The 27,990-nt window shown below is 42.2% G+C and overlaps 1 protein-coding gene across 6 annotated transcripts; it reads right to left on the bottom strand.

Moving 5' to 3' along the window:
- Window positions 1–5,060: 5,060 nt before the first annotated feature.
- PGAP4 (post-GPI attachment to proteins GalNAc transferase 4) lies at window positions 5,061–27,685 on the bottom strand. 6 transcript variants are annotated; one of them, XR_012495868.2, is made up of 3 exons: window positions 27,022–27,656; window positions 10,723–12,388; window positions 5,061–10,282 (listed from the first exon to the last, which is right to left on the bottom strand). XR_012495868.2 is itself a non-coding variant. In XM_019729252.3 (2 exons), the coding sequence occupies exon 2, from the start codon at window positions 12,310–12,312 to the stop codon at window positions 11,101–11,103; it is 1,212 nt and encodes a 403-aa protein (XP_019584811.1). In that variant the 5' UTR covers window positions 12,313–12,388; window positions 27,022–27,685; the 3' UTR covers window positions 5,061–11,100. The 6 variants fall into 6 exon arrangements, 4 of the variants coding, with proteins under 4 accessions (XP_019584811.1, XP_019584810.1, XP_074186879.1 ...); XR_002137150.3 differs by having other exon boundaries at window positions 27,416–27,656; XM_019729252.3 differs by having other exon boundaries at window positions 5,061–12,388; window positions 27,022–27,685.
- Window positions 27,686–27,990: the final 305 nt, after the last annotated feature.

The following is a 27,990-nucleotide window of genomic DNA, read 5'->3' as shown; positions in this document are numbered from 1 at the left end:
TTTGGACCCAGGCATACTTATCAAATTCACCACAACCAACAAATTCATTTAAATATTTTCATTCTATTTGTCTATTAATTTTTTCATTATTGTTTCATAACTACATGATTTGTAGACTTAAGTTCTTCTTGAATCTTGCAAAAACTTGATTTAGAAATTTTCTAAAATTTATTTGTTATAGAAACCTATATTTTATAAAAAGGTTTATTTTTGATTCTTAGACTGATTCCCTTCTTTTATCTCATATATTTTAATAGTCTATTAATGTTTCCATTTGCACACTCTTACATAAGGCCTAAGATTGTCTCATATACAAAGTTAAGATGGAGCCTCTCCGAATTTGTGTGACATCCAAATGATGGGAAATATGGACAATTTTTTTCCTATTTAATTTAGCCTTTATTTATTTTTTGACATATGAGGTCGGACAATTAAGTTCGTGAACTTTCCACCATGTATTTACATGGTGGAAACTTCATGCATATTTAATGTATGTCACTTGATGAGTTTTGAGATAAATGTATCCCCCTGAAACCATTATAATAAATGCCAAAACATATTCATCACCGCCAAAAGTTCCTCCCACCCTCTTTCATTAGTATTCCTTTTTGTGTGTGATAACATTTAACATAAGATCTCAACAAATTTTAAAGTACACAATACAGTATTGTGAACTATAGGCTCTATGCTGTACGGTTGCTCTCTAGGATTTATTAATCTTATACAACTGAACCTTTGTACCATTTGACTAATACCTTCCAGTTTTCTGCTCCCTGCAGCCCCTGGCATCCACCACTATACTCTGTGTTGTATGAGTCTATTTTCAATTGCTCACATACGTAAGTAGTATCACGAAGGATAGGTCTTTCGGGTTCTAGGTTATTTTATTTAGCATAATGCTCTCCAGGTTCAGCCCTGTTGTTACAAATGGCAAGATTTCCTTTTTTTAAAAAGACTGAATAATATTCCATTAAATATATATACTACATTTTCTTTATCCATTAATCTGTTGATGGACATGTAGATTGCTTCCATGTCTAGGCTATTGTAAATAATGCTGCAATGAATATGGGCGTGCAAGTGATTCTTTGACATTCTGATTCAGATATATATCCAGAAGTGGGATTCCTGGATCCTATGGCAGTTATACTTTTAAATTGTTGAGGAAACTCCATACCATTTTCCATAGAACCTATACCAATTTATGTTTCCACCAATAGTGCACACAGTTTCTTCTTTCCCCACTGTTGCCACGCAGCAGCCTACTCACCTGTCTCCATGTCCCTGCCCCTAAAGAAAGGAGAGTCTGTGAGATGGATCCTTTCAGGGACTTTGCTTCACCTTTGTGCTTGCATTTTATGTCTCCCTTTTTGGCCCCAGGAAGATGGCTGGTCAGCCAATGATGAGTAAGATTCCCCATGGGGGGTGGGGGGGACTCAAGCCAGGCACAGCAGAGTGGGGACCATCAGGAGAATCCACGGGATTGATAGAGGTGGGCACAGCCCCTCCACCTTCCCCCAGCTAAGGAGAGCCTCTGCCTCTGTGGCTGCATTCCTTCCCACAACCTGCAGGGGAAGTGATTCAGTGATGTGCTCTCCATCTATTCATATGCATAAAGTTTTGTCCCTGGGGAGGTATATACATCCTGAGACTTCTGCTGCCTGCAGGCAAAGGTGATTGGCTTGAATCACCTTCCTATTATAATATATGGGATTCAAAAAAAAAAAAAAAAAAAAAAAAAAAATATATATATATATATATATATATATATATATATATATATATATATATATATAGGATTCACAGATCTTGAGATTGACAAGCTTTATCTCCTTTACTTCCACACCTAATAAAAACTTATGCGTTGGCCCAATTCGGGGCTCAGCCCTTGAGGCTGGAGTCCCTTGGCCCCACTAGCACTATTCTTGGCTATTATCTTTCTTAACCCTGCGCTGCCCTCCTCGCTCCTCACAACTCTTGTCGCACAGGACTCAACACCCCACATCTTTGCTAGCATTTGTTATCTCTTATCTTTTTGATGACAGCCATTTAACAGGTCTGAGGTGACATCTCACTATGGTTTTGATCTGCATTTCTCTGATGACTAGAGATGATGAACACCTGTCCATGTATCTGGTGGCCATTTTATGTCTTTGGGAAAATGTTCGTTCAAAGCCTCTGCCCATGTTTAAAATTGGATTGTTTTTCGCTATTGGGTTGTAGGAGTTCCTTATATTTGAGGGGTTATTAACTTCTAAATAGATATGTGGTTTTCCAATACATGGGGACAGATCAGTTGACAACGAAGGTATGTTTTAAGTACCAAGGCCTCCCCTCTACTTGTGCGTTTTGAAATAATTTTATTTATTTTCAGGGATACCATTTAACTGAATTGTATGATTTGTCTGCACTCAGTTTATTTCCCTTCACAAATCTCAGCTTATGTTGTCTTTGTTATTGTCAGAACCAGAGTTGTTTGGAGAAAAAACTGTTTTTCTCCCTCCTGTAAGACAATGTTACGGCACAAGAGCACTTAGTGTTTTCATGATAAACTTGTGAACAAAGAAAAAAAATTGGTGGAAAGCCTAACCTTCAATTGTGAACCAGTCAATCCCCATGTCCAATTTGAGTTTGTAAAATGATGCTTCCTTGAAACTAGCAACACTGATCTTATTGTTTCCATATCTCATGTCCAGTTGCTCAGATGTCCTATTATGTCAGAAAAAAAAAAAAGCCATCTTATGGGCCTCTAGGAATCTAACAAGCTAAGCCTCTCAAAGCCCTCTGACACTCCAAAACAATTAATCTGTAGCAGTATCTTTTCAAAAGGCTCTTATAACCTACGCATGTGACTCTATGGTTAAGTAAATCGAAATAAAATAAATCTTTGTATTGCTTCAATTTCTAACTATCAGACAAAGTGGCAAGAACCGAAAGAATACTAAAAATCTTGATCACTTTTCCCAGCAACAGGGCAGTCACTGTTCACATTTTGCCCAGGAGCTATCCACACACATCTTCTTCCTGGCTAACAAAAGCCCCTGCTTGTTTGGATGTGTGGACAGCCCGTGAGGTCAAGGACCCTACCCAAGCCACAAGTGAACGAACTATGACTGGGCTTATCCCATTTCCCTTTGCCTATGATTAAAATCGGTCTAGGAACGGGCCTGTGGTCCATATCTGGCTGATGAGACAAAAGGTGAGGTCAGCTGGCAGACTTCCTGAAATTGTTCTTTCTGGAAAAAAAACCCCACTGGACTTCACTAGAAAAAAGCTTTCTACCTCAGCCCTTCCTTCCTGCTTTGAACACAGTCCTGTGAAGACTTGTATTTGAAGCTGCCGTTGCCATGAGGTGGCAAAAGATGGCAGAAGAGAAGAACCCAGTCTGGGTCCTGGATGATATCATTGTGCTTCTGACACTTCCTTCTCCAGACTTCTTGGTAGGTCAGAATATTAAACATCGTTATTGCTGAAGGCCCTGGGAGACTGGATTCTGTTACTTGCAGCTGAATGCACCTTAATGCTACAAGCATCTCATGCACTAAAACGAACCTGCAAAACTTACAACACACTTTCCTGATATATGAGAGAATGTTAAAAAGCACTCCAAACATCTCTTTTGGAGAAATAGACTGAGAGCATCATTCTTTTCTTTTCGTCTGAGCTGACCCACCTTTGGCAAGTAACATCAGAGTTTTCATATATAAACCAAACTAATCCATTTTCCTATTGGCAAGTGATTAGAAACTGTTAGCTCACGAGTGCATTCTAACTAGTTAAGAATTACATTTGCTAAAACCTTGGGCCTTTCTTGTATTGTTCTGGGCTGTTCTGCTTAGTTCATTCATATGGGGGAATCCTTGAAGGTAAAGATTAGAATAATTGAAGAATTATGAACAATGCTTGTGAATGACACATTCCACTGTTTGTGGGGCATCAGCTTGGCCCGCTATCCTTAGAGCCAGACTGAGGACACTGGCCAACACTGTTGCAATGTGGATTGGTAAACAACAACAAAATTTTTTTTTATTTTAAAAAGCCAGGGATGAGTTTCTCTAGGCCTGGGGAACCACATGGAAACACTGATGAGAACAGGTAGGAGAAATAATGTGGCCCTCAGTTAAAAATTCTTCAGAGTTCGACGAAGGGTGCTCACTCATAACTTGTGATGGGTGAGCTATAGTCATCCTGTGAGAAGGACAGAGAGCTCTGTGAGACTAGATCTAACTTGCAGTCAGCCATAAAGAAGATGAGTCATGGAAAGAACAGGCTTTCCACAAAAATCCCAAAGGGCACAAGACTTGGGAAGGGCAATGAACTAGCAGGAAAGCTTTAGAGTATGAGATTCACCTCAAGCGAGCAAGGACAAGTGTGAGCCACGCAATGCTCTCCATTTGAGAATCAGCAGGCTTCTGTCAGCAAGAGAGAATGGGCAAAAAAATACTTTGTGGGCAGACTTTCTTCTTTTTTGAGAAAGGTGTGGCAAGTTGCTGCCCATGTGTGTCATCCTTGGGTAAGCAAACTTCTTTGGGAGTAATTTTGTGTTTGTTTCAAAATGGGGATTTTTAATTCAGTTTCAGGAAAAGTTGTCCATGAATTTGGATGAGAAAACATGACATTAGGAGGCTTATTTTTCTGGAATGCAAGAAAAAGAAATAACCTTTAATAGGTTCAAAGATAATTTTTCTGGATCTTCCTCTTGCATTAAGAGCTATATATCTTCTCCCCAAAGCACCTGCTCCAAAAGCCGGCTCACCCTCTCTATCTCCCTTTAGCTGGCTAATTCCCCTCCACCCCGATATTCATTTACTTCTGTAAATACATGTTTGTGTCAGTCATTTCCTTTGTTAGTTGGAGGCTTCTTTGGTGGGCCATGTTGTCCTCAGCAAAGGAGGTCGCAAGGAGTTGAGAAAGTTGGGATAACTTCAGTCCTGGTACTTTGTGGAAGTTTATGGATGGCGCCCTGTGACCCTGCCATCCCAGGATTTACTTACTGTACTAACTCCCCCAGTGGACGCCAAGGTCCTGAAAGATTCAATAAAAGAATCCCAAACCTAAAGAAAGGCTTAAAGAGTTTATTATGAGTCAAAGGTTTTGGGGCTAGTTCCCGAAGCAAAATCACAAGGGATTGAGATAATGCTCTCGAGAACAGCAGTTTTGCAGTTGATTTTATACATTGGAATCAAAGAGAAGACGTAAGAAAGGCTACATGAAATCCATTGGTGGCAGATGAAGGAGGCAGGAGAAAGCAAAGTAGGGAAATCTCTAGGAGTGGATAAAAAATAAAATAGAGATACACACTTCTTTTACACTGGTAGGTGCAGGAAAGTTAACATTTCACATACATCGTTTACAAAGGTATGTTGGTAAAAGACCACAGTGAGAAATGTTAGGGTTGTCTCATCATGTACCAGGGTCTGGAGAAGAGATTACGTTGACATTTTACGTATGTTATTCTAGATGCACAAAAGCAATGGACACAGCTTGTTCTAGGTAGACAGATCAGATCGGTCTTAGGATGTGACTTCCCACCATAACTCACCCAGGATTTTTTAAAAAAAATGATCAAAACATACCATGTGGTTACTTTTAGTTATTGAGCTTGTCAGGCTTGCCAAGGTAGCCTTTTTTTTTGTCTACAGAAGAAAGTGTGTCATATTCACTCACCTTGGTGTCTCCAGCTCTCAGCACAGTATCAGTCACCCAGTAGGCACTCCATAAACGTAAATTGATATGTGAGACATGATACCTGGTGACTTTTATGGAACAAAAATTGTCTAAAGAGCTCCTAACATGCGATTCTGAATTTTAATGAGTGCGTTAGAGAATTAATGTCTACGTGTGAAAATAAGGGGCTAATTTGGCTGAAATATTTTCTTCCTCTCATGTTAACTGGTAAAATGAAAGAGAATGTGATTCTAACCTCTTCAAAGCCTTTTCTGTTTCAAATACAGAACTGGTTTACTTGTGTTTCAAAAGTATGGGCTGTTGAACGTATAAAAACCACGGTCTCAGGTCCCGGGCCAGGGCAATGCCAAGGCTTACATTGTTTTCTGAATAAAAACAAACTGGGGTGGAGCACATTCTTTGTCTAACGTGTTGCCAGTGCATGAGTTTTGCAGAGGACTCAACTTGTTCGCATTTAAACAAAGCTACACTAACAAAACATTAAAGATAACAAAAGTCACGTACTAGAAAAACCGATCCTTCACGAGTTTCTGGTCCCTCCCATCCAGTTTCTGAGAATGTTTACCTCTCTATTCTTGGTTTGTAGTAAATGATATTGTTTTGCCAAAGGCCACACGTACCACCTAGGGCTACATTGTCAGACTTACACCATCTCACCCATGGAACTTGAGAAGAGCTCATTAGTAGAGTGTGGTGATTATTCCTTCACTCTCTTTCCAGCCTCTTGGATCAAAAGTCCTAATAGGCTGTGGAGCCACCATGGGTCACATCTAGCTGACTTCCACTGGCAACACTAGGAAGATGAAGCAGATGCAGCCTGAAGGAGAAAACCCAGCCTTCCCCTGAGAGTAACACACAGCTCCCCCACCCCCACCCCACACACAATACACACTGAAAACAAAACCATAATAAACAACAAAGAAAAAAATAGCTGTGTGGTGGTGTAAGAAAGTTCATTTTTGCACTCACCATTCCATCTACCTGGAATGTGTACAAAACACTTTTCTTTTACAGGGGTCACCTAGTACACCATAACCAACCCTCACTTCCTAGACCTCCCCGCTTTGTTCTTTTCCTTATAATTTTATTTCCTAGTCCCATTTCTCTTCTTTTCAGTTCCTCTTTTTTGTAGGCAGTCACACTGTAAACCCTTTCTCTGTCATTCATTTCCTACTATGTGTCAGGTATTGTTCTAGGACCTGGGGATTAAAATGGGACATAGAAGATCCCTGGTATTGTGGATCTGATATTCCGTGGCAGGAGATGGAGTGGGAAAAACCCAAAGTAAATAAGGGAATTGCAGGTAATGACAAGAGCTTTGAAGTAAATCAAACAGAGTAATGTGGTAGATGGGCCATTGGGTAGGAAAGGGGGAAGACTGCGTTAGATAGGATGGAAAGTCTGTTAGGGGGATTTACAACTGCGTCAAGACCTGAATTATGGGAAAGATTCAGCCAAAGAAAAGTATTCCAGACAGAGAGACTGGCATTGCAAAGACCTTGCAGTAAGAACCAGTGAAGCAAGTACAAGGAATCGAAAGAAAGCCAGTGCGGTTAGAGCTTGAAGAACGAGGATGCGAGTGGTAAGACACGATGTCGGAGAGGTTGTAGGGGCCAGATCGCATCTAGCCTAGGAGGTAATGTAGGGGCTTGAATTTTATTCTAAATGCAACAGGACGCCAGGGCCTAGCAAAGTAATGAATTATTTATCTAGAACATTGACTATCCATTGTTTAGTTCCTTTGCATTTTCCACAGACAGGTGCTATAAAGATTTCATGACAGTGGGGCACACATAAAGGATTTATTATGTAAGGGAGTTGGGGACACCTAAGAACAGGTGACAAATGTGAGACCCTCTGCTTCACTCTACATCACTGTCCTCTTCTCCCGTCTCTCTGACAAATTAAAGCTACCTCATTCCTACATACTTATGCCATCTGTCCCTTGTTTCTTTTCAATACATTCATTATTTGCCTTTGAATTTTCATCTGTTTTTACCCACAAATGGTGAACGTAGATGCTTTTTTAAAAATCAGTTCATTTACCCGAATTTGTGTGTAGGTCGTTAGGAAGAAGATCAAGATAACTTCTTTAATTCTAAACCAAAAATTACCATTCAGCAGAGTGATGCTTCATAGCTACATTGTAATCCAAGTACTGGGGTCACCTGCAAGCCACAGCATATCTCCACTGCAGTTCTAATAAATTAAGTATGTTTTAGGCCATTAGGACTATTCAATTTCCAACCATCTTTGACATAAATCCCAATCGTTTTCCAAATAAAATCCAACAAGAAAAAACAGTTCCAGTTAAATGAGCATTTCTCAGCAAATTCATTGTAGCTGGGATGAAAATATCCAAATTGTTCATGTGACTTAAAATTACCTAACTTTATGTCATGTGTTACTATATAACTCACAATGAATCTTAGTGTATCTAAAATTTCCACAGTAATCAACTCCAATTAGAATGCCTCTCTACCCAAATTAAGTTACCAATTAAATAAATTCTCCCAAATAAGAAGCGTATCCAAGGTAAATTAGATTAATCCTATCATTATATAAGTCCTATTTGGATTCTCTAGTTACACTGCAGTATTCTCATCATTTTTTCTTTAAACAATGACAATAAAAAAGAATGCATGAGTCAAATGTTTCCATTTAAGAACTACAACAAAATCAGTTACGAATTTTTAAGCAAACAGCCCATACTGTTGAATGGTACCTTGGGACTCTATAATGGTGTGTGTTTGATACTATTTGCCACATCCAAAAAATTCATCCCATACAAATAAAACGATAAAAGTCTTTTCAGGATACCTCAGTGGAAAGGGTACTTTTATTTTAACAGATATGTCTATGCAAATATACTCAGTCACAAATGAGAGCTTCTTAGACCTGACTATAATTTGAATTCTGAAAGGTGAGTGGGACTGTTAGAGACCTTCACCCACCTGGAAACCTATGTACCTTGACATGGGAAGGGGACTTGAGTTCTCCTTTAGTCCCCTTGCTTAGGATTAAACAAGAGACTTCAGCTTTGGTGTAAAGCTGTCAGCTATCCTAATACAGGGCAATATACAAAAATTGGACTCTAGGAACGAGGGATGAAAGGGAAGAAGATCTAGAAGTGGGTAGGGAGAAAAGGGCAGCACTGAACCTGCATCTTCAGAAAATGTCCAAGGATGCAGACTCCAGGTAAGAATATGGAAGGAGGCGTCTTAGTATGTAGGTAATTAGACAAGGCAAAGATGGCCTCGGCCATCCAGAATGGAGTCAGGGGAAGAGATACCTGCATGCGGTACACAACTGAATGTAAACAGCAATGATCTTGGGCCTGGCTACCTTAGATGTGTTTCTCCTGTTATTGGGGGAAAAAAATTCATGAGGAGATCCAATCATTAACGCAACAAATTCTAATGAGGTCTAGGTTGGGGACGGTTCTGGTCTCAAACACGGGAGCGGACCAGTTGCTGGGAGAGCAGGAATGAAGGTGTGGAATCTGAACATCTTAAAAAGTCATTTAGTCACTCTGATCACTTTGGACATTCCTGGGGGATACATAACAGGTCACTATAACAACACAACACACACTGATACCTGTTTGTTCCCCAAGACCAACATGACAATGAGTTCCTATCATCTTAGCTTACAGAGACATTATTTAGTCCAGGGTATATTCGGATTTTACAAAAGAGAATTCGATTACATTGATATTTATAAAATGAATGTGGTTAAGACAAAAGCACAGGGGCTGGAAGTCAGAAGAGCTATGTTTCCATCCTGGTTCTGTCGCTGTGCAGCTGTGTGAACCTGGAGAAGTTGTGTAACATCTCTGGGTCTCAGTTCGTTCATCTATAAGGAGTGTTCTTGAGTGGATCACCACATGGAAACTCAGTGTGGGCAGTGAAAAGCAAACAGAAGATGTGGCACTGAAACAAACGGGACAACTGCTTGAACTCTAATGTAATTGTCCATCCTCATAAAGGGACTTATTGGGTCCTAGTTTGATAAGTATCGTCCAAGGCCATTTATTTGTCACTTTCAAGAAAAGTAATTTTCAGATGCTAGTCTTGGAATAAGCTCAAGAGGCATCTCAGATCATTTCTAGTTTGAATGAGTAATTATTTTTAGCTTCGTTAGAGGTGGAGCTAGATGAAAGCTACATATCCTTCAGAAGTCACAATGACAAGTCAGCCTTTATTCAAGCAGTGGATGGTTTGGAATGGCTGCTCCATCCATAGGTGTCAGCCCTATGTCGTATCTCATACTTTAAACAACAGCATTAATATCTTCACCCAAAATACACTTGAGTTTTATATACTTATTATAGGAGAGAAAAGAACTAATATTTGCCATGTGCTTTCTACAGGCTAAGTACTTGCTAGGTCTTTACATACATTCTGTCATTTAATCCTCAAGGCAACTATAAAAGGTAGGCATCACTGTCCCCATTTTACAGGTGAAGAAACTGAGACTCAGTGGTTTTGACTTGCCCGAGTTCACACCACTAGGGCATGACAGAGATCTGAAATAAAAATTCAGGTCTTCTGACCTCACAGTCCACACTATTTCTTCTATAATATCGTGCTACCTAGAAGAAAAAGAAATGCGGTTGAATGGTTAGCCAGCAAGGTTAGGGGGAAAGATATGCAATTAATAAAGAGCTCACCCCTCTATACCATTCTGCAATGTCGAATTGGATAGAAATCTTCATTATGAAATCACTACTAAACATACGCAATCTGACTTTGATGATCCATAATGTGCTTTCAAATTTTGCTATGCCTTCAAGTTCTCACTAACAATATTGAATATCAGTGTCCTACAGATGTGTGGGAAAGAAAGAGGCAGATAACCGAAGCCGGGTCACTTGACTCCAAGATGCAGGGCCCCACACAGCTTTTATCATACCAGGTGATGAAAGAAACAAGTGGAATCTATTGACATGGTCCTGCTTCTTTAGACATAAATTCTAAACACACATCCATTCTCATGCCCAGTGAGAAAGAAATCAATTCAAAAGGATCTCACCTTTCACCAACTTCTACTCTTAAAATCCTAACACCATCACATCACTGTGCACACTATTTTTGGTAGTCACAGGCTCTGTCCCAAAGCAGAGCTGAAAACTGGAGAATACAACTGGTATTTCAATGCCCCCTCATTTGGTGGGTCAGGCTGCATGAGGCAGTGTGGCTGTGTGGAGGGGCAGAGAGCCAGACCTGTGGACAACCGCTGCTCCTGGCAGCGAGTTAACCAAAGCCGAGGTTCTTGACTGGTCAGTTCCTCTGATGTCCCTAGTGCCTATATCCCCAGCAGCATTAAACAAGGAACTATCTGCAAGGAACCATGTCTCAATATTTGAATATCCAAGAAGTCGCCAATTTCAGAAAGGTGTTTCTTGGCCTGCTAGAGCAGACTGGGATGGAAGTTGTACCGGAGGCTGGAGAAGAGCCCAATGTGTTTCACGAGGTTAGGCTCCACCACGTAGGCCCGCTCCCCTTTGGCCCTCAACAGTGAGTACAGTGCCATGTCCTTGCCAAAGCCCTGGTGGCAGTACACCTGGGACAGGTAGGTGAGGGTCCGACGGGCTGCAGGGGCAGGGAAGAGCATGGCTGGGGTGCAACACTCAGAAGCAGGGACCACGCTGTACAGGGAGGGACTCAGCCGCCGCAGTTCCAGGAAGTAGTGCCGGCCCACCAGTTCCACCAGACCCATGCTGTACAGGGAGAAGAACAGCATGACGGGCCAGCTGAACCCCGGCCGGCTGGCAAACCGCATGTATATCCAGGTTAGTAAGGGCCCTAGCACCATGCCCACGCCGACCCACTCCAGGATCCGCATGGGCTCTGGGTTGATGTAGTGCTGGAGCCTCTCGGGATGATAGAGCTTTAGATAGAGGGCATCTCTGAGGTGCGGCTCGGAGAGACGCGCCCGCAGAAGGTGCTCCAAGACTGGGAAGATCTGCTCTTCTGGAATGGCGTCGTCCTCCACCATCAGAACGTAGTCTGGGTTGTAGGTCTGCAGGGACGACTCCAGGCAATAGACGTAGTCCTGCTTCTCTTTCTCAAACGAGTTGGTTGAAGGGTCATCGCCATAATCATCCTCAGTGCCCTCGTAGCGGTTGGCCACCGGGACGTACTTGGACAGCAGCTTGGCATCGAAATGGCTCACACTGCGCTCCACGTTGCACAGGAAGAGCTGGTGGCCCTCGCACTGGGCGCCACACTGTTGAAGAAGCCGGTGGAACTGGGACACCACCTGCAAGACGTAGTGGAAGCCGGGTTGCCTGTCCACAGTGACGATGGTGATGACAAGCCAGGGGCGGGGGGTGGCCTGCCAGACGATGGGCACTGAGCCGTTGGCGGAGGGCAGCTCTTCAAAGTAGTGGAGGGCAGCTTCACCCTCTTTTAAGCTCTGTTGCAGGTACTCCTGGCTCATTTGGTTCAGATGCCAATGGCGAAGATAGAAGTAGGAGTGAAGCAGCCGGTGACAGGCCAGGGGGGCCAGTAGGCCAAACGTCACCACTGTTAAGATGAAAAGCTGGACAGCAGTGCTGCCCCAGGAGAGCCGCCTCAGCCTCCGGAGCAGCATGGCAGCTGGAGAGGGTGATGTGCTCATGAGGTCACGTCTGGTCAGGTCTGGTCCCAGGAACAAACCATTCTGAACCACAAGCCCAAATCAGTGCCAGCCAAACCTAAAGGAAGAGGAAGTAGAGAATGGTAAAGGGCTTTTTAAAATCCAAGCATGGTACTCAGCACATATCAAACTAGAAATTCTTATTCTAGGCTGTGTAGCTACTAGAGACTTAAGTATTTTTTCCAGTACACTATTCTTTGGTTGTATCTGTTAACAACCTCTTGGATTCTCTTAGTATTTCTATGAGTAATGAAACCTTGGGGCATCCAACCAAGTCTCCATGCCTACAGATGCTTAGTTAGGTGTACAATGTGCCAGTAAATCACCAGGTAGGGCTAGTGAGATCATTACGTCAATTCAGCTGCGGCATAGACACGGGTTCTAAAAACATGCAAAAAAGTAAGGCTTGTGTATAAAGGAAATACACATTTAAAATAAGTTCCAATGTAAGTGCACTGTAAATACTTGTTGATGAAATTTCTGAAAAATTTGTCTTTTCTGAGCATCCTAAACAAAACAAACAACGAAAAAAGGAGTATTTAGGGTTCCCCGAGACACCTTTGTCAAGATTTTCCATTCCTATTTCTCTAATGTCATGCAACTATACTTAATGCAAAACTAAATGATGTCTGTAGAACAGAAGGTAAACCTCTTACCTCAGAAGCATAATAGTTTGCACACATTTGGAAGCAAATGGCCTAGCTTGTGAATTATCTTGAAGGAAGGGCTACCCGGGTACCATACGAGGTTGTTGAGGTGCAGTCTCTAGTGCTCTCAGATCCATGCTCTCTCCTACTTGGCCACACAGAAAGACCACATTTTCTAGCCCACCTTCTTCTGGGTGAGGTCGTGTGACTAAGGCTTGCCAGTATAATGTGAGCCAAGTGACAGGTGCGACTTCTAGGCCAAGGTGGTTGACCAGAGGTGTGCCTTTCAACTTTCTCTTTCTCCATCTTCTAGCTGAATGAACAGCCTTGCTGGGTCTAGAGGAGGATGGAGCCACCAGATGGCAGGAACTTGTGTCCTTGAATGGCTGCATAGAGCAGAGGTCTCTCCCACAGCTCCCTCCCAACCTAGGGTGGACTGTGTTGTGAGTCATACATAAACCTCTCTGTCTAGCCCCCAAAACCAAACAAATAATCCAATTATTTAAAAATGTGCAAAGAATCTGAATAGACTTTTTAAAAAAGAAGACAGACAAATGGCCAACAGGTACAAGAAAAGGTGCTCAACATCACGAATCATCAAGGACAAGCAAATCAAAATCACAGTGAGATACCACCTCATACCTGTTGAGATGTCCTTTATCAAAAGACATGACATAACAAATGCTAGCAAGGATGTGGAGAAAGGGAATGCTTGTATACTATTTGTTGGAACATAAACTGGAACAGCCACTATGAAAAACAATATGGAGTTTCCTCAAGAAATTAAAGACAGAAGTATTATATGATCCCACTTCTGAGTATATATCCAAAGGAAACAAAATCACTATCTCAAAGAATTATATGTACTCCCATTTCACTGCAGCATTATTCACAATAGCCAAGACATGGAAACAACCTAAGCGTCTATTGGCAGATGAATGGATAAAGAATATGTGGTATATGCAATGGAATATTATTCAATAACGCAGACAGAGAAAGACAAATACTGCTTGGTATCACTTATAAGTGGAATTAAAAAAAAAAAAGTCAAACTCATAGAAACAGAGAGTAGAATGGTGGTTGCCAGCGGTTGAGGGATGAGGCGATAGGAAGAGGCTGGTCAAAAGCCACAAACTTTCAGTTATAAGATGAATAAGCTCTGAGCATCTAATGTACAGCATGATGACTATAGTTGATAATACTGTATTGTATAACTGAAATTTGCTGAGAGAGTGTAATTTAAATGTTCTCACCAAAAGTAAAAAAAAAAAAAAAAAAAGTTAAAAAATACAAGCAAATTTTATATACAGATATGGAAAACTTTCAAGATACAGCTTCAGTTAAAGAAGACATAAAAAAGTATGTATAGCATGCTATCACTTGTGTAAAAAGGAGGGGGGAATAGACATAAATGTACTTGTATATACACAGGCTATCTTTGGAAGGATATACAAGAGACTGGCAACTTTGCCTTTGAAGAGGGGAACTAGGTGGCTTAGTGACTGAGGTGGGATGAGAACTTTTCATTAAATACCTATTCACACCTTTTGACTTAAAGGTACTGACAAAAAATAAAATTTCAATTTTAATATGTTCAACATAAATATCATCGCGCTCCCAGCAATTTTATCTCTAACAGTAATTTGTTAGATTCTTTGCTAGCCCTTGTTTTGGCCAGCCTCCTCCATCAGAACATACCTTTATGAAGGGCAATGAGTTTATCTGTCTTGATCACCATGGATACCCAGCACCTAGCACTACCTGTCACATGAGTGTAAAGTCCACAATATTTATTGAATGAACAAACTGACTGAGGGCACACCCTTAAGCCCAGATATCACTGGAGAGGCTCTGAAAGCACCAAGTCCTGCTTTATTTTCGATGCCTGCGGGGCTGACTCCAGAATTTTTATACAAAAGAGGCTCATGTGTTCTAGGTAGATAGAGAAGAGGGAGAGGACTTTCTTGAAGCTACGCTTATAAAGCAAGCATGATGATTTTCCTTAGATTTCACTATTTATTGTGATGGAAACTAAAGACCCTAATGCTATATAAAGAGGACCTTTAATCCAGGGCAATTTCCCCCCTGGGGGCAATAAAATCATTAGCATCTCAGAAATCCCTTGTTTTTTTTTTTCCCATTTGTTTTTTTTAAGTTAAAGTTTATTTGGGGTGACAGTAAAGTTACATAGGTTTCAGGTGTACAAAAATATCTGAAAACATTTATCTGTAAAGATATTTGTGCTCCGATGTTCAAAGTAGCTTTATTTGTGGTGGCCAAGACATGGTAACAACCAAAGTGTCCTTCGATAGAAATCTCTTGTTTTAAAAATATGGTGTGAAACTGCTGTTCAGTCACCAGGGAAGGAGAGGGATTCAGTTCAGAGGACGCGGTTCCTGCCTACATTGATCAGCTCTTGTTGGGGTGATGGACAGCCCCAGATCGTCATAGCTTACAATAACAACATGCATTTCTTGCTCACTGGTCTGTGGATAGCTATGGCTCAGCTGGGTTCAGCTCCAGACTGCAGTTCAGAATTAGGTGCTTCCACATACCTCTCATTCCAGGTCAAGGTGCAGAACAGCCATCTGGGCATGCTCTTTGGGTGGATGGCAGCTACACAAGAATTAAAATGTACAGATACATTTACAGCCTCACTTAAGTATGCCATAGATCAAGTCCACTCACCATCCACTGGCCAAAGCAATGGGGCAGAGAAATTTACTCCTCCCACAGAGCAGAGGATGAGGAAAGTGAAGATTCAATAGGAAGGAAAAGCAGCAGGCCAATTTCTAAGCCCTCAAGAAAAAAGAAAGGATCTAGCAATATACTTAGAGAGTCTGGGAAATTTCTAGAATGCTCAGAAGCCATCTGGCCCACATATTATTTTATACTGTATAAGTCAGGACAGGCTACAGTAATGATCCCAAAATTTCAGGGGTTTATAAGAACTGAGGTTTAATTCTTGCTCCTATTACTTGTCCATCATGGGTTGATTTCTCTGCTTTATGTCATCCGTACTCTGGGACCCAGGTAAATGCAACTGCCTCTTCCCCGAACACTGATGATTTTTGTGGCAGAGAGAGAAAAATCACAAGTTGGCTCTCAAAGCTACAGCTCAAAACTGACAAACATCGTGTCCACCTACATTTCACAGACCAGAACAAATCACGTAATACCTCTTGAATTCAACAGAGCAGAGTTATGTAATTTTCCTGCAAGAAAGGGATACCAAAAGAAATATGGCAAGCCTAAAGGAAATGATTCAGGAAATGTATGTCTCTCTAGGGAGGGGCAGAAAATATCATGAACAATAATGCAATCTAGCACACCCACCTTGGGCCACGGGAGCAGGAATCAGATCCTTCATTCAATGATCCGATAACCAGTTTGCCTAAAATCCAGCTACACGCAGTTATGTAGGCATTCAGAACTATGTTCCAGTTTGCTTTTGAAAACATCTTCTTAAAGGACTTAACCAATTGCTGTGCTGTGGGGTGGGGAGTCCAATGCCACCTATAATTTAGTTTACTAAATTGGTTTTAAGGTAACTGGCGTTAGGGGAACAGACCTGAAAACATAGGATTTTCCATTGGTAGTTTGAGAGAAGGAGGTCTTTACGCCCAGCCCAACCATGGGGGTTGGGCAGAGGAGGGCTATGTCTACATTCTCACTCTGACTACCTTGTTCCAGAATTCCACAGTCACCATGATGTTGGCAGCTCAGGCCCATGCTCCAACGAAGTTGTGGAGTGACTGACACTGGTGAGGTGGCCTGGAAACAATCCCACCCTCACAGGCCCGATTCTAAGGCACAATGATTACTGAATTCTTATCTATGCTTTGCAATTACACTGTGAAACAACCAGTCCTTAAACAGGATGGTGCCTAGTACCGTGTCTAGGATGGAGGGGTCAGGGAAGACAGCAAAGGACAAAGACACCAAGAAATGAGCCTGAAATCGGGCTAGGATGAATAAATGGAGCTACAATGACAACCGCATTCTAGTACAGTTTCTGAAAATTAAGCTGAAGGGACCACAGGGGTATGGGAGGCAGAATGCCAGGCAGAGCATCAGGCGATAAGCATTCAAAAATGGCCCAAATCAGCCCTTCTACGTGAATGGCACCACCACTCTCCCAGGCACCTGGGTCTAAAAGACCAGTAAGTTCTGACTTCTCAATCCTTCCAATCACCCCAAGTCCTAGCAATTCCACCTCCATGGTCTCTTATGCCTCTTTTCTATCCTCCTCTTCTCTCCCTGCCCCTTCCCATTGCCATGCCCGTCTTTACTGCCACTCCCTGGTTACTCCTCATCACCTCCAGGCCAGCTGACTGCAACAGCCTCCTAAGAAGGCATCTGACTTGCAGAATGAGCAACAGATCTTGAAGCCAAAAGACCTGTTTTTGTCCCGACACTCATGAGTTAGGTGCATTGGTATAAAGAAAACATCTAATCTCTCTGAAACTATTTTGCCTCTCTGCAAAATAGGAAAATTAAAAAAAAAAAAAAACACAAAAAAAAATCCCACCTCATTTATGGAGACATTTGAAGAAAAATGAGATAACAGCTATGAAGGCCCTTTGTCAGATACAAGGCACTGTGCAAATGATGGCCATGTTTTACATTACCAGCATCCGTCCGATACTCTGAAACACAGGTCTGAACATGGCACTCTTTTCTGTAGAACTGTTCAGTGATTCCCCAATGACTGTAGAATAAAGTTCAAATTCTTCCCCAAGCTTCTGCACAACTTCCAGTTCCAACTATCTTCCCAGATCCATTTCTTCTCACACAGCTAAATCAACCATCAAGAGTCAGCTCAAAAGGGACCTCTTCCCAAAGCCAACCCCGATCTCCCCCAACCAGAAATAATAATCTTTTTTCTCAAGTGCTGGGGCCCTTAACAAGAACTCCCTCCCCCCCAAGGACATTCATTTGTCACTTTCTACTTTAGACTATATCTATTTATAGCTACCACTGATTAAGCTCCGAGTACATATCAAAGTTCTGTACTAGACTCACATCTATTTCTTCTGGCTAAAATAGAAACTCTCAAATAGCAATGAAACTAATCCCATTTAAATTTTAAAAGGAGAGGAGAAGGAGAACAAGGAGAAAGATGCTACCAAGTTGAAAGCAGGAAATTCAAAGACAGGACACATTTCAAAGTCCACGTTTTTCCCATGATACCTGCTGTCTTCTATGGCTTTATTCATGGCCCTTGACTTATGCCCCAGGAACTTATAAATCCCGTTAGTGGATTCAGTCTAATTTATCTTTGGTATCCCTCACAGACATAGCACAGTACTCTATGCAGAGAAGAGGCTCGATGTTTGTAGAGCAAATATGTGACTATAGTCAAGTCGTTTGACTTCTATGGGTCTCAATTATTCAGCTATAAAATTGGAAGTATCAAAAAGCCTGGTCACATAATGAGCAAAGATCAACTTATTTGTAAATGTTTGCTAAGCACTTCTTATGTGCAAGGCACTGTTCTCCCCATCTCATCGATAAGAAGCCTATGAGAAGTACTATTATTAAGCCCCTTTTACACCTGAAAAAACAAAGGCACAATTAGTTGTACCCAAGGTTAACAAAGCTTTTAAGTGGGTGGTGAAACTTGAACCTGGGCAGACTGATTCCCGAACTCAAGTTCTCAACCAACGTGCAATGATGTTTCTGAACAGATGGGGGACCCAAGAAAATCAGCTGAGAAAACATTAGAAATGGTAACTGATTTTCAGAATGTGACTGGTAACAGTATTATATGTAAAAATAATATAACATGGAGCGACCTAAAATGGTGGAGTAGATCAACACTGTGCCTGCTTCCTCCTGTGAACACATTAAAATTACAACTATATTATAGAACAGTCAACCTGGCGAACCATTTACAGTCTAGCTGAACAGAAGTTTTATAACTAAGGATATAAAGAAGAAGCTACATAACAACTGGTAGGAAGGGCAGAGACGCAAAACATGCTGACTCCAAACCTCCATGCGATGGTTGAGAATCAGAAGGATATCTTGGCTGTGGAGGTTCCCCCTGAGAAGCAAGGGATCCCAACCCCATACCAGGCTCCGCAGAGCAGAGTACTGGTGATGGGAAGAGGAGCCTCTCACAACATCTGGCTGTGAAAAACAGTGGGCTTCCAAACATCTGGGTGGGATGGAAGGCTGCGGGAAACCCAGACATCCTCTTAAACAGACTCACTCACTCACAGGCACTCACCCTGGGCTCCAGTGGAGGGACGACGACTCGGGGGACTTTGGAGGAATATCAGGGTCGACTAAGGTGTGTGGTTTTCATACAAGGGCTGGAGGACAGTCACCATCTTCCCTGTGTGGGGTTCTCCTTCCATGTAGCCAGCAGCCGGGTGCCATCTTTCCTATGTTGAGCCCGCCCCCACAGGCCAAATCTGAATCTGTGACTTCATGAGCTATGCTGCTCCACCCTACTGACTGCTGGGCAACTGCCCAGCCCAATTCTCCCAATGCCTGAGGCACTTTCTCAAAAAGCAGCCAGCCCCACCCTCATTGCACAATTTCTTGGAAAACTCTCAGAGTCCTTGGGCCTCAGGTAGGCAGAAACTGGCCTCGGAGTGCTCTAAGACTTTAGCTGAGTGGCTCCAGGCTCAGCACTGGCACCAAACCAGACTCTACATTAACCTGGTGAACATAACTCTTCCCACTGTAATGCCTCCCTGAGACCCTGGCTCACCCAACTTGCACACTGCACAAGGCTCTATCGGTGGCTGAATCTTAAGGGAGCTGGCAGGTGGCAGCAGGCCTCAAAGTGTCCGGGCTTTTTGTGGAGCTACCTCAAGCCCAGTATTCGTGGCACCCATCCTTGGTTCGTAGTGTGGCCTCTCCCATGTGCCTCCAGGTTTAGCACAGGCAGAGAATAACTGTGGATAGCTTTGTACCTCCTACCAGGCAGCCTATGGCTGGTCACAGGCAGTGGGTGACCTGGCCCTACATTGGAGCCCCTCCAAAGAGGCCTCAGAACCAACATACTTGGCGGTTGGCTTCGGACCACAGCAGAACACCGCCCAATTAGTTTCACAAGTGGCATACACAAAAGGAGGTCTCAACAGGCACCAGAGTCCACTGGCGTAAACCCCACTCAGTGGGGTAAGCCCCCTATACAGCAGCCCATAAGCTGTGGATGTGGCCAAATCCCACAGCCAATCAGCCTGTGGGTCAGTCCAACCCACCGACGTGCCAATAGCAATCAAGGCTCAACTATAACCAGAGGGCACATACAACCAACACAAGGGACACTCCTGGAGCACCCGGAGAAAATGACCAGGGAGACTGCGCCAGGGCCCCACAGGGCACCTACTACATAAGGCCACCCAGTCAAGACAGGGAGACAAACACAGACACAGCCAAAATGAAGAAACAAAGAAATGCATCCCAAATGAAAGAACAGGTGAAAACACCATTAAAAAACTGACTGAAACCTACCAGAAACAGAGTTAAAAACAATGATTATAACAGATGCTCAAGGAACTTAGTGAAAACTTCAACAAAGAAATAGTAAGCATAAAAAATGACATAGAGGGGTGGGCGGTTGGCTCAGTGGTTAGAGCATGTTGCTCATAACACCAGGGTCACCGGTTCGTTTCCCACATGGGCCAGTGAGCTGCACCCTCCACAACTAGATTGAAAAAATGACTTGACCTGGAGCTGAGCTGTGCCCTCCACAACTAGATTGAAAACAACGACTTGACATGGAGCTGATGGGTCCTGGAAAAACACACTGTTCCCCAATAGCCCCACACACACACACAAAAAAAGGACATAGAAACCATAAAAACAGAACCAGTCAGAAGTGAAGAATAACTGAAATGAAGAGTGCACTAGAAGGAATCACCAGCAAAATAGATGAAACAGAGGATGAAATCAGGAATTTGGAAGCCAAAGTAGCAGAAAACACCCAATTGGAACAGCAAAAATAATTCAAAAATTAAGAATAGTTTAAGAGACCTGTGGGACAACATAAAGTGTAACAACATTTGCATCAGAGGGGTACCAGAAGGAGAAGAGAGAAAGCAAGGAATTGAGAATCTGTTCGAAGAAATAATGACTGAAAACTTTCCTAACCTGGTGAAGGAAATAGATATATAAGCCCAGGAAGCACAGAGAGTCCCAAACAAGATGAACCCAAACAGACCCACACCAAGATACATTATAACTAAAATGCTAAAGGTTAAAGACTGAGAATCCTAAAAGCAGCAAGGGAAAGGCAACTAGTAACTTATAAGGGAGCTCCCATAAGATTGTCAACAGAAATTTTGCAAGCCACAAGGGATTGGCATGAAATATTCAATGTGATGAAAAGTTAGGACCTACAACCAAGGGTACTCTACCCAGCAAGGCTAGCATTTAAAATGATAGGACAGATAAACAGCTTCCCAGACAAAAAAGAAATAAAGGAGTTTATCACCATCAAACCAGTATTACAAGGAATGTTAGAAGGACTTATTTAAGACAAAAAAACAAACAAACAAAAACACACACACACACACACAAAACCACCAACAAGAAAAAACAAAAATATAAATAATAAAAAAGCAATAGCTATTAGGTTGGTGCAAAAGTAATTGCAGTTTTTGCAATTATTTTTAACCTTTAAAATTGCAATTACTTTTGCACCAACCTAATACATATCTATCAATAATAACTTTCAATGTACGTGGATTAAATGCTCCAATCAAAAGACATAGGAGAGCTGAATAGGTAAGAAAACAAAACGCATACATATGCTGCCTACAAGAGAATCACTTCAGATTGAAAGACACACACAGATGGAAAGTAAAGGGATGGAAAAACTTATTTCATGAAAATGGAAACAAACAAACAAAAAGCTGGAGTAGCAATACTCATACCAGACAAAGTAAACTTTAAAACAAAGGCTATAACAAAAGACGAAGAAGGACCCAGTAATCCCACTTCAGGGTATTTATCTGGAGAAACCCAAATACTACTTCAAGGGGACCTGTGCATCCATTTGTTAATTGCAGCATTGTTTACAATGTCCAAGATGTGGAGGCAGGCTGGGTGTCTGTCTACGGAAGAATGGATAAAGAACAGATGATACATATATACAATGGAATATTGCTCGGCCATGGAAGGGAATGGGTTCTTGCCATCTGCGGCAACATGGATGGACCTGCAGGATATTGTACTAAGTGGAGTGTCAGACAGAGAAAGACAGATGCAATGTGATTTTGCTTATATGTGGTATCTAAATAACAAAATGAACAAACAAAACAGAAATAAACTCATAGACACAGAAAACATTTTGATGGGTTGCCCGTTGGGAGGGTGGTTGGGGGGTGAGTGAAAAACGGGAAGGGATTAAGAAGTACAAATTTGTTGTTTACAAAGTAGTCATGGGGATGTAGTATATAGAATAAGGAATATAGTCAATAATATTGTAATAACTATGTATGGTGTCAAATGGGTACTAGCTATGTTGGGGTGATAGATGGGAGAGGGTTGGGGGGCAGGGTGAAAAAGGTGAAGGGATTAAGAAATACAAATTGGTAGTTACAAAATAGTCATGGAGATGTAAAGTACAGCATAAGGAATATAGTCAATATATGGCATTGACTATGTATAGTGCCAGGTGGGTACTAGACTAACCAGGGGTATCACTTCTTAAATTACATAAATGTCTAACCACTGTGCTGTACACCTGAAATTAATATAAAATAATATTGAATGTCAACTGTAATTGAAAAATTTTTAAAGGGGGAAAAAGGTGAAGGGGAGTAAGAGGTCCAAATTTCCAGGTATAAAATAAGTCATGGGACTGTAATACACAGCACAGGGAATATAGTCAATAATATTGTGATAGCATGGTATGGTGTCAGATGGTTACTGGACTTAACACTGTGATCACTTCTTTAAGTATATATGTAAGTGTTGAATAACTATGGTGTACACTTGAAACAAATATAATATTGTTAGCTATATTTTTAATAAAAATCTTAAAAAAAAGTTATAGTGAGGCCACTAGGTTGGACCCTAATCCAATCCGACGGTTGTCCTTATGAAAAAAGGAGATTAAAGCACACAGAGAAACACCAAGGACAAGCGCACACAGGGAAAGACCATGTGAGGACACAAGACGGTGAGAAGGCAGCTAGCTATCTTGAAGCCAAAGAAAGAGGTCTCAGAAGAAACCAAAGACGTCTACACCTTGATCTCAGACTTCCAGCCTCTAGATCTGTGAGAAAATTAATTTCTGTTGTTTAAGCCAAAAAACGAAAAAAAAAAAGGTGGTATATATATACAATGGAACATTACTCAGCCATAAAAAGGCAAGAAATCTTGCCATTTGTGACAACATGAATGGACCTAGGGGGTACACTTAGTGAAATAAGTCAGACAGAGAAATAAAATACCACATGATTTCACTTATATGTGCAATCTAAACAAATAAGCAAAATAGAAACAAACTAATACATACAGGGGACAATCGATGGTTGCGATGGTTGCCAGATGGGAGAGGGGTTGGGGGATGGGTGAAAAAAGATGCAAATTGCCAGTTATAAACATGGTCACAGGTATGTAAAATACAGCACAGGGAATATTGTCAATAATATTGTAATTAGTATCTATGGTATTAGATGGGGGTACTAGACTTATTGGGGTGATCTTTTTATAAGGAATATAAATGTCTAATCACTATGTTGTACACCTGAAACTAATATCATATTGTACATTAACTGTAATTTAAAAATTAGAAATTAAGAAAAACATCTTTTAATTAAAAAGTAAAACAATTTAAAAGTTTAAAATAACATATGTATTATATACACTAATTGGTTTCATCTAATCAATCACCAAATTAATTAATAGGGTAGAAGATCCCAGCCAAAATGGGAAAAGCCAACTAAAATACTTAAAAATAAATTTAAGAAATAGGCATAATATGCATACATACTATAAGAAGGACATTTTAAAAAGTCTTTAATAAATGGAGAAAAATATCATTTCCCCCCGGTGGAAAGACTCACTAATGGCAGAGGGGATAGAGGTCTCTTTCTCCAAAATTAATCTATATATTTAACATAAAGTGAGTTTAATTTACTTCAAGAGGGATTGGCCCAGTTCAACAAATGGGCACTTTCATATAAATTTATGTAACCTTTGGAGGGAAAGTTGGGACTGTAGCTATAAAAATTTTATACACGCATCCCCTCTGACATAGAAATTCTACTTGCAGTTATCTAGCCTACAGAAATGTGAACACATGCTACCAAAGATGGACAAAGAATGTTCTGGGCAGTTTTGTTTGTAATAGTAAGAAAGAGAGTGGGGGTAAGGAGAGAGGAATGAGGAGGAAGATGAACTGCAGAGAAAGAAAATGCCTGGCAACAGGGAACAGGTATTTACATAACTATATAAGGGGAATCACATGGAGACATTAAAAAGAGAACGATTTAAACACACTGACATTAAAAGAGTCTTAGCTAGGTCACTGCTATGGACTGAATGTTTGTGTTCCCCCAAATTCATATATTAAAACCCTAACCCCAAGTGTGATGGTATTTGAATATGGGGTCTTTGGGAGGTGATTAGGTCAAGCTGTTGGAGCTCTCCTACTGAGATCAGTTTTCTTGTATGAAGAGACAAGAAAGAGCTTGCTTCATTCTCTGTCAGTGAAAACAGTGAAAAAGTGGCCACCTGTAAACCAGAAAAACGACCTTCATAAAAACCCAACTACACTGACATCCTGGTCTCAGACTTCCAGTCTTCAGAACTATGAGGAGTAAATGTTTCTGCTGTTTAAGCTACCGGTTCTATGGTAATTTGATAGTGAACTGAGCAGACGACAAAGGTCTCTAAGGGAAAAATGTAAACTATGTTGATGCAAATTGTAGAAAAATGTACATAGTATGATTTTATTTTTAATCCTTTTAGTGAAGGGAGTGGTGAAGGTATGGGGGATGGAGGTTTCCTGTTTTGCTTCCTACACTTCCCCATAAGGGTAATACATGCTTTATGTATTACTTTTATGATCAGTATTAAATGCTCAGTTCAACAAATATTGAGTTTTGTGCCAGGCAATAGGAGGGTGAACGTCACAATCACTCTCTACTCTCAGGACCCAACAGAAACCCAAACATGATTCTGTTTGTTTGGGTAGAGAGGGAAGAGATCGGTTAATTTGACCAAAGTATTTTAAAGATCATCTGGAATTAATATTGATAAAAACTGCTAGGAAATGCTCACTTTTGGTGGCACTTATACTAAAACTGGAAGGATATATCAAAGATTAGCATGGTCCCTATGTAATTATGACTTATGTAGTGCTCCATAAGTTTTTATCGTGAGGGTGGTTACATTTGACAAAATTCATCAAAATATACATTTAAATTGTGCATATTATTGCATGTAAATTATACCTCAATACAACTGATTTTTTTAGAAACCCAGGAAAATGGTGATTCTGGGTAATAAGAGAGAATCTGCTTAATCACATATTAAGCCTATTATAAAACTTCAATAATTAAAATTTGGCACACTGGCACCAAACTAGACAGATAGACAGATGCAAAAACCCACAAACCAATACGGATATGTAATTAATCTACCATAATTGTAGCAATTTAAATAAGGGGTAAAAAATACACTTACTAGCTTTGCAGCAACTGGCTAATCATTAAGGAAAAGTCAATTAGTGCTCCACTTTACAACTTAAACTAGATTATATTCCACATTAAAAATTGTAAACGAAGGTTTAAAAGTACTTGAAGAAAATACAGGAGGATATTTATACAAACTGGGGTTAGGAAAGGCCTTTTTCAGCAAGATCCTCAAGCAGAAACCATAAAGAAAAATAATAACAGATTTGACTAAATAAAGTTAAACCTGTAAAGAGTCAAAGATGAAACAGACAAAAACATTAAGCAAACTGGGAGACATTGTGCAACATATATGACAGAATTATTACTTTAATGTGTATTATACAAAGAATGCTTAAAAATGAGAAACAGAAAGGCACTCCAATTGAAAAAGGAGCAACAGAATTAACAATCAATTCACCCACACAAATGCAAAAGGCGAATACACAGAGGAAAAGGTGATGATTTTCCCTGGGTAATCAGACATGCAAATTAAAACAAGATACTATTTTTGTCCACGTTATTGTGTATGCAGAGAAAAATTTTAAGATACTCATAAAAACCTCAACAACGTACAAGATGAAGTTTTAAGTTATCTTTATTTTCTCCTTTACATTTTTCTGTTCCCTGAATGTTTTGTAATAAAATTTTCCTATCAAAAATTCTAATAATTTTAATAACGTTAAGTTTTAAGACACACACAGTTTTCTCTCTTCGTAAAGTACCTGGTGCAGTGCACCCTAGAAATGCACCCCTAAAAAAAGCTATTCCTCTTTACAAGGTTTGCTTTTCCAGGGGAAATGCATCCGCACACGCACACGCACACACACACCTGAGGGTTTTGTTAATGGTCCGCATAGTGAGATCACTGGAGCCGCCCTGCAGTCCCCCAGGGGCGAGCAAGGAACTACAAGGGGGATACCCTGCAGTTCTCGCCCCCGAACTCCGCGAGCGCAGTGCGGCACCTGGGTCACCCCGGCCTAGGTCAGGAAAAGGGGGTGATAAGTCGGCGTGGCCCTAACTACCTCTCGTGGAAAGAGAATGGACGCGGAAAACCAGAGTCTGCCGCTGACCTTGGGCAGTCCCCGCCGTGGTCGGGCCTCAGTTTCTCTACCCGTAGGCTGAGGCTAACGGTCTCCATCGCTGCGCTGGCTCCCTGCGGCTGGTCTTTCCCGGAGCTGGGAGGGACGCCTTCCCTGCCCGGTTGCCCTTTCTCGGTTCCCGGGCTGCGAGGTCGCCCTCAGAAACCCATCATCGCAGCAGGCGCGCCCGGCTGACCCTAGGGGTGGACGAGAGGCGGCTTCTCGCCGCGCGCGGGTGGCCACTTGGCGATCCGCCCTTAGGTTGTTCCGCCCCGCCAGGCTGGGCAGGAGCGGGGTTGCGGGTGGAGGTCTTACCTAGACTTGCACGCGCCCGGCTCGCGTCTTTCCGTCGGCCTTGCGGTGCAGCCAAAGCGAGCAACGGGTGGGGAGGCGCCCTTGCCGCGACACTCATTCATCCCAGCGCTGACGCCGGCCCGGGCTGCGCGAGGGGAGCCCTTCTGGGGTCCCTGCAGTCCTCCGGCAGGAAGTGGCCGGCGCCACCCGCTGGGCCACAGCGAAGCCCGCCTGCCCAGAGTGCACGGCCCGGGACGCAGGCCCTCCCTGGCTGCGCCAGCCTCCGCAGCTGCTCTCCCCGTGACAGCTGCGGCCACCCCTAATCCTGGTCCCCTCGATTTGATGGCTCTCCGACGTGGGCGCTCCGGTCACGACGCCAAAGGGGCTGGGCAGATCGTGCGCAGCGGAAACCTACCCGGTGGGGACAGTCAGCTCTGTCCCCAGAGCACGCCGAGGGCCGCCTCTGGTGTCGCGTAGGCTGGGTGACTCATCCCCACGAAGGATCCATTGCCGGACCCTGAAATCCCGGAGGAACGCGCGCTGCGCTGTCTGGGTGCGCGCCGAAGCCTCACCTCCTCCAGCTCGCTGCGCAGCTCCGGCGCGGAGTACCCTGGCTCCCGCAGGCCACGTGACCTGAGAGCTGCCGAGCGATCGCAACCCCCAAAGCCAGCTTGCGGGGGAAAGAACTGCAAAGGGCGCCAACTGATGGGCAGAGAGGGAAAAGCAGGCTCAGGGCAAAGAAAGTTTAAACGCTGGAAGGATTATGTATGTCTCTGTGCTGTTCATAGCCCTAGCTGGCTTCAACCGTGTTCTCTGTTGGAGGCATTTGTTTTTGCCAGTAATAGTGGACACCATTTCCACCCCCAATCCTCACCGTACCCAGCGTTATACCAGACGCCTTAATAACATTCCTGTAGCTCTCACTTCACTCCTATTGCATTAGGGATTACCATCTCCAACTTGCAAATGACGAAAGAAGATTTGAGAAGA

This window comes from Rhinolophus sinicus, chromosome 16 (genome assembly GCF_057876585.1).
Source record: "Rhinolophus sinicus isolate RSI-liver-muscle chromosome 16, RSI-T2T, whole genome shotgun sequence".
Taxonomy (NCBI): domain Eukaryota; kingdom Metazoa; phylum Chordata; class Mammalia; order Chiroptera; family Rhinolophidae; genus Rhinolophus; species Rhinolophus sinicus.
Note: the sequence above shows the minus strand (reverse complement) of the source record. Positions and strands in the feature narration are given on the sequence as shown.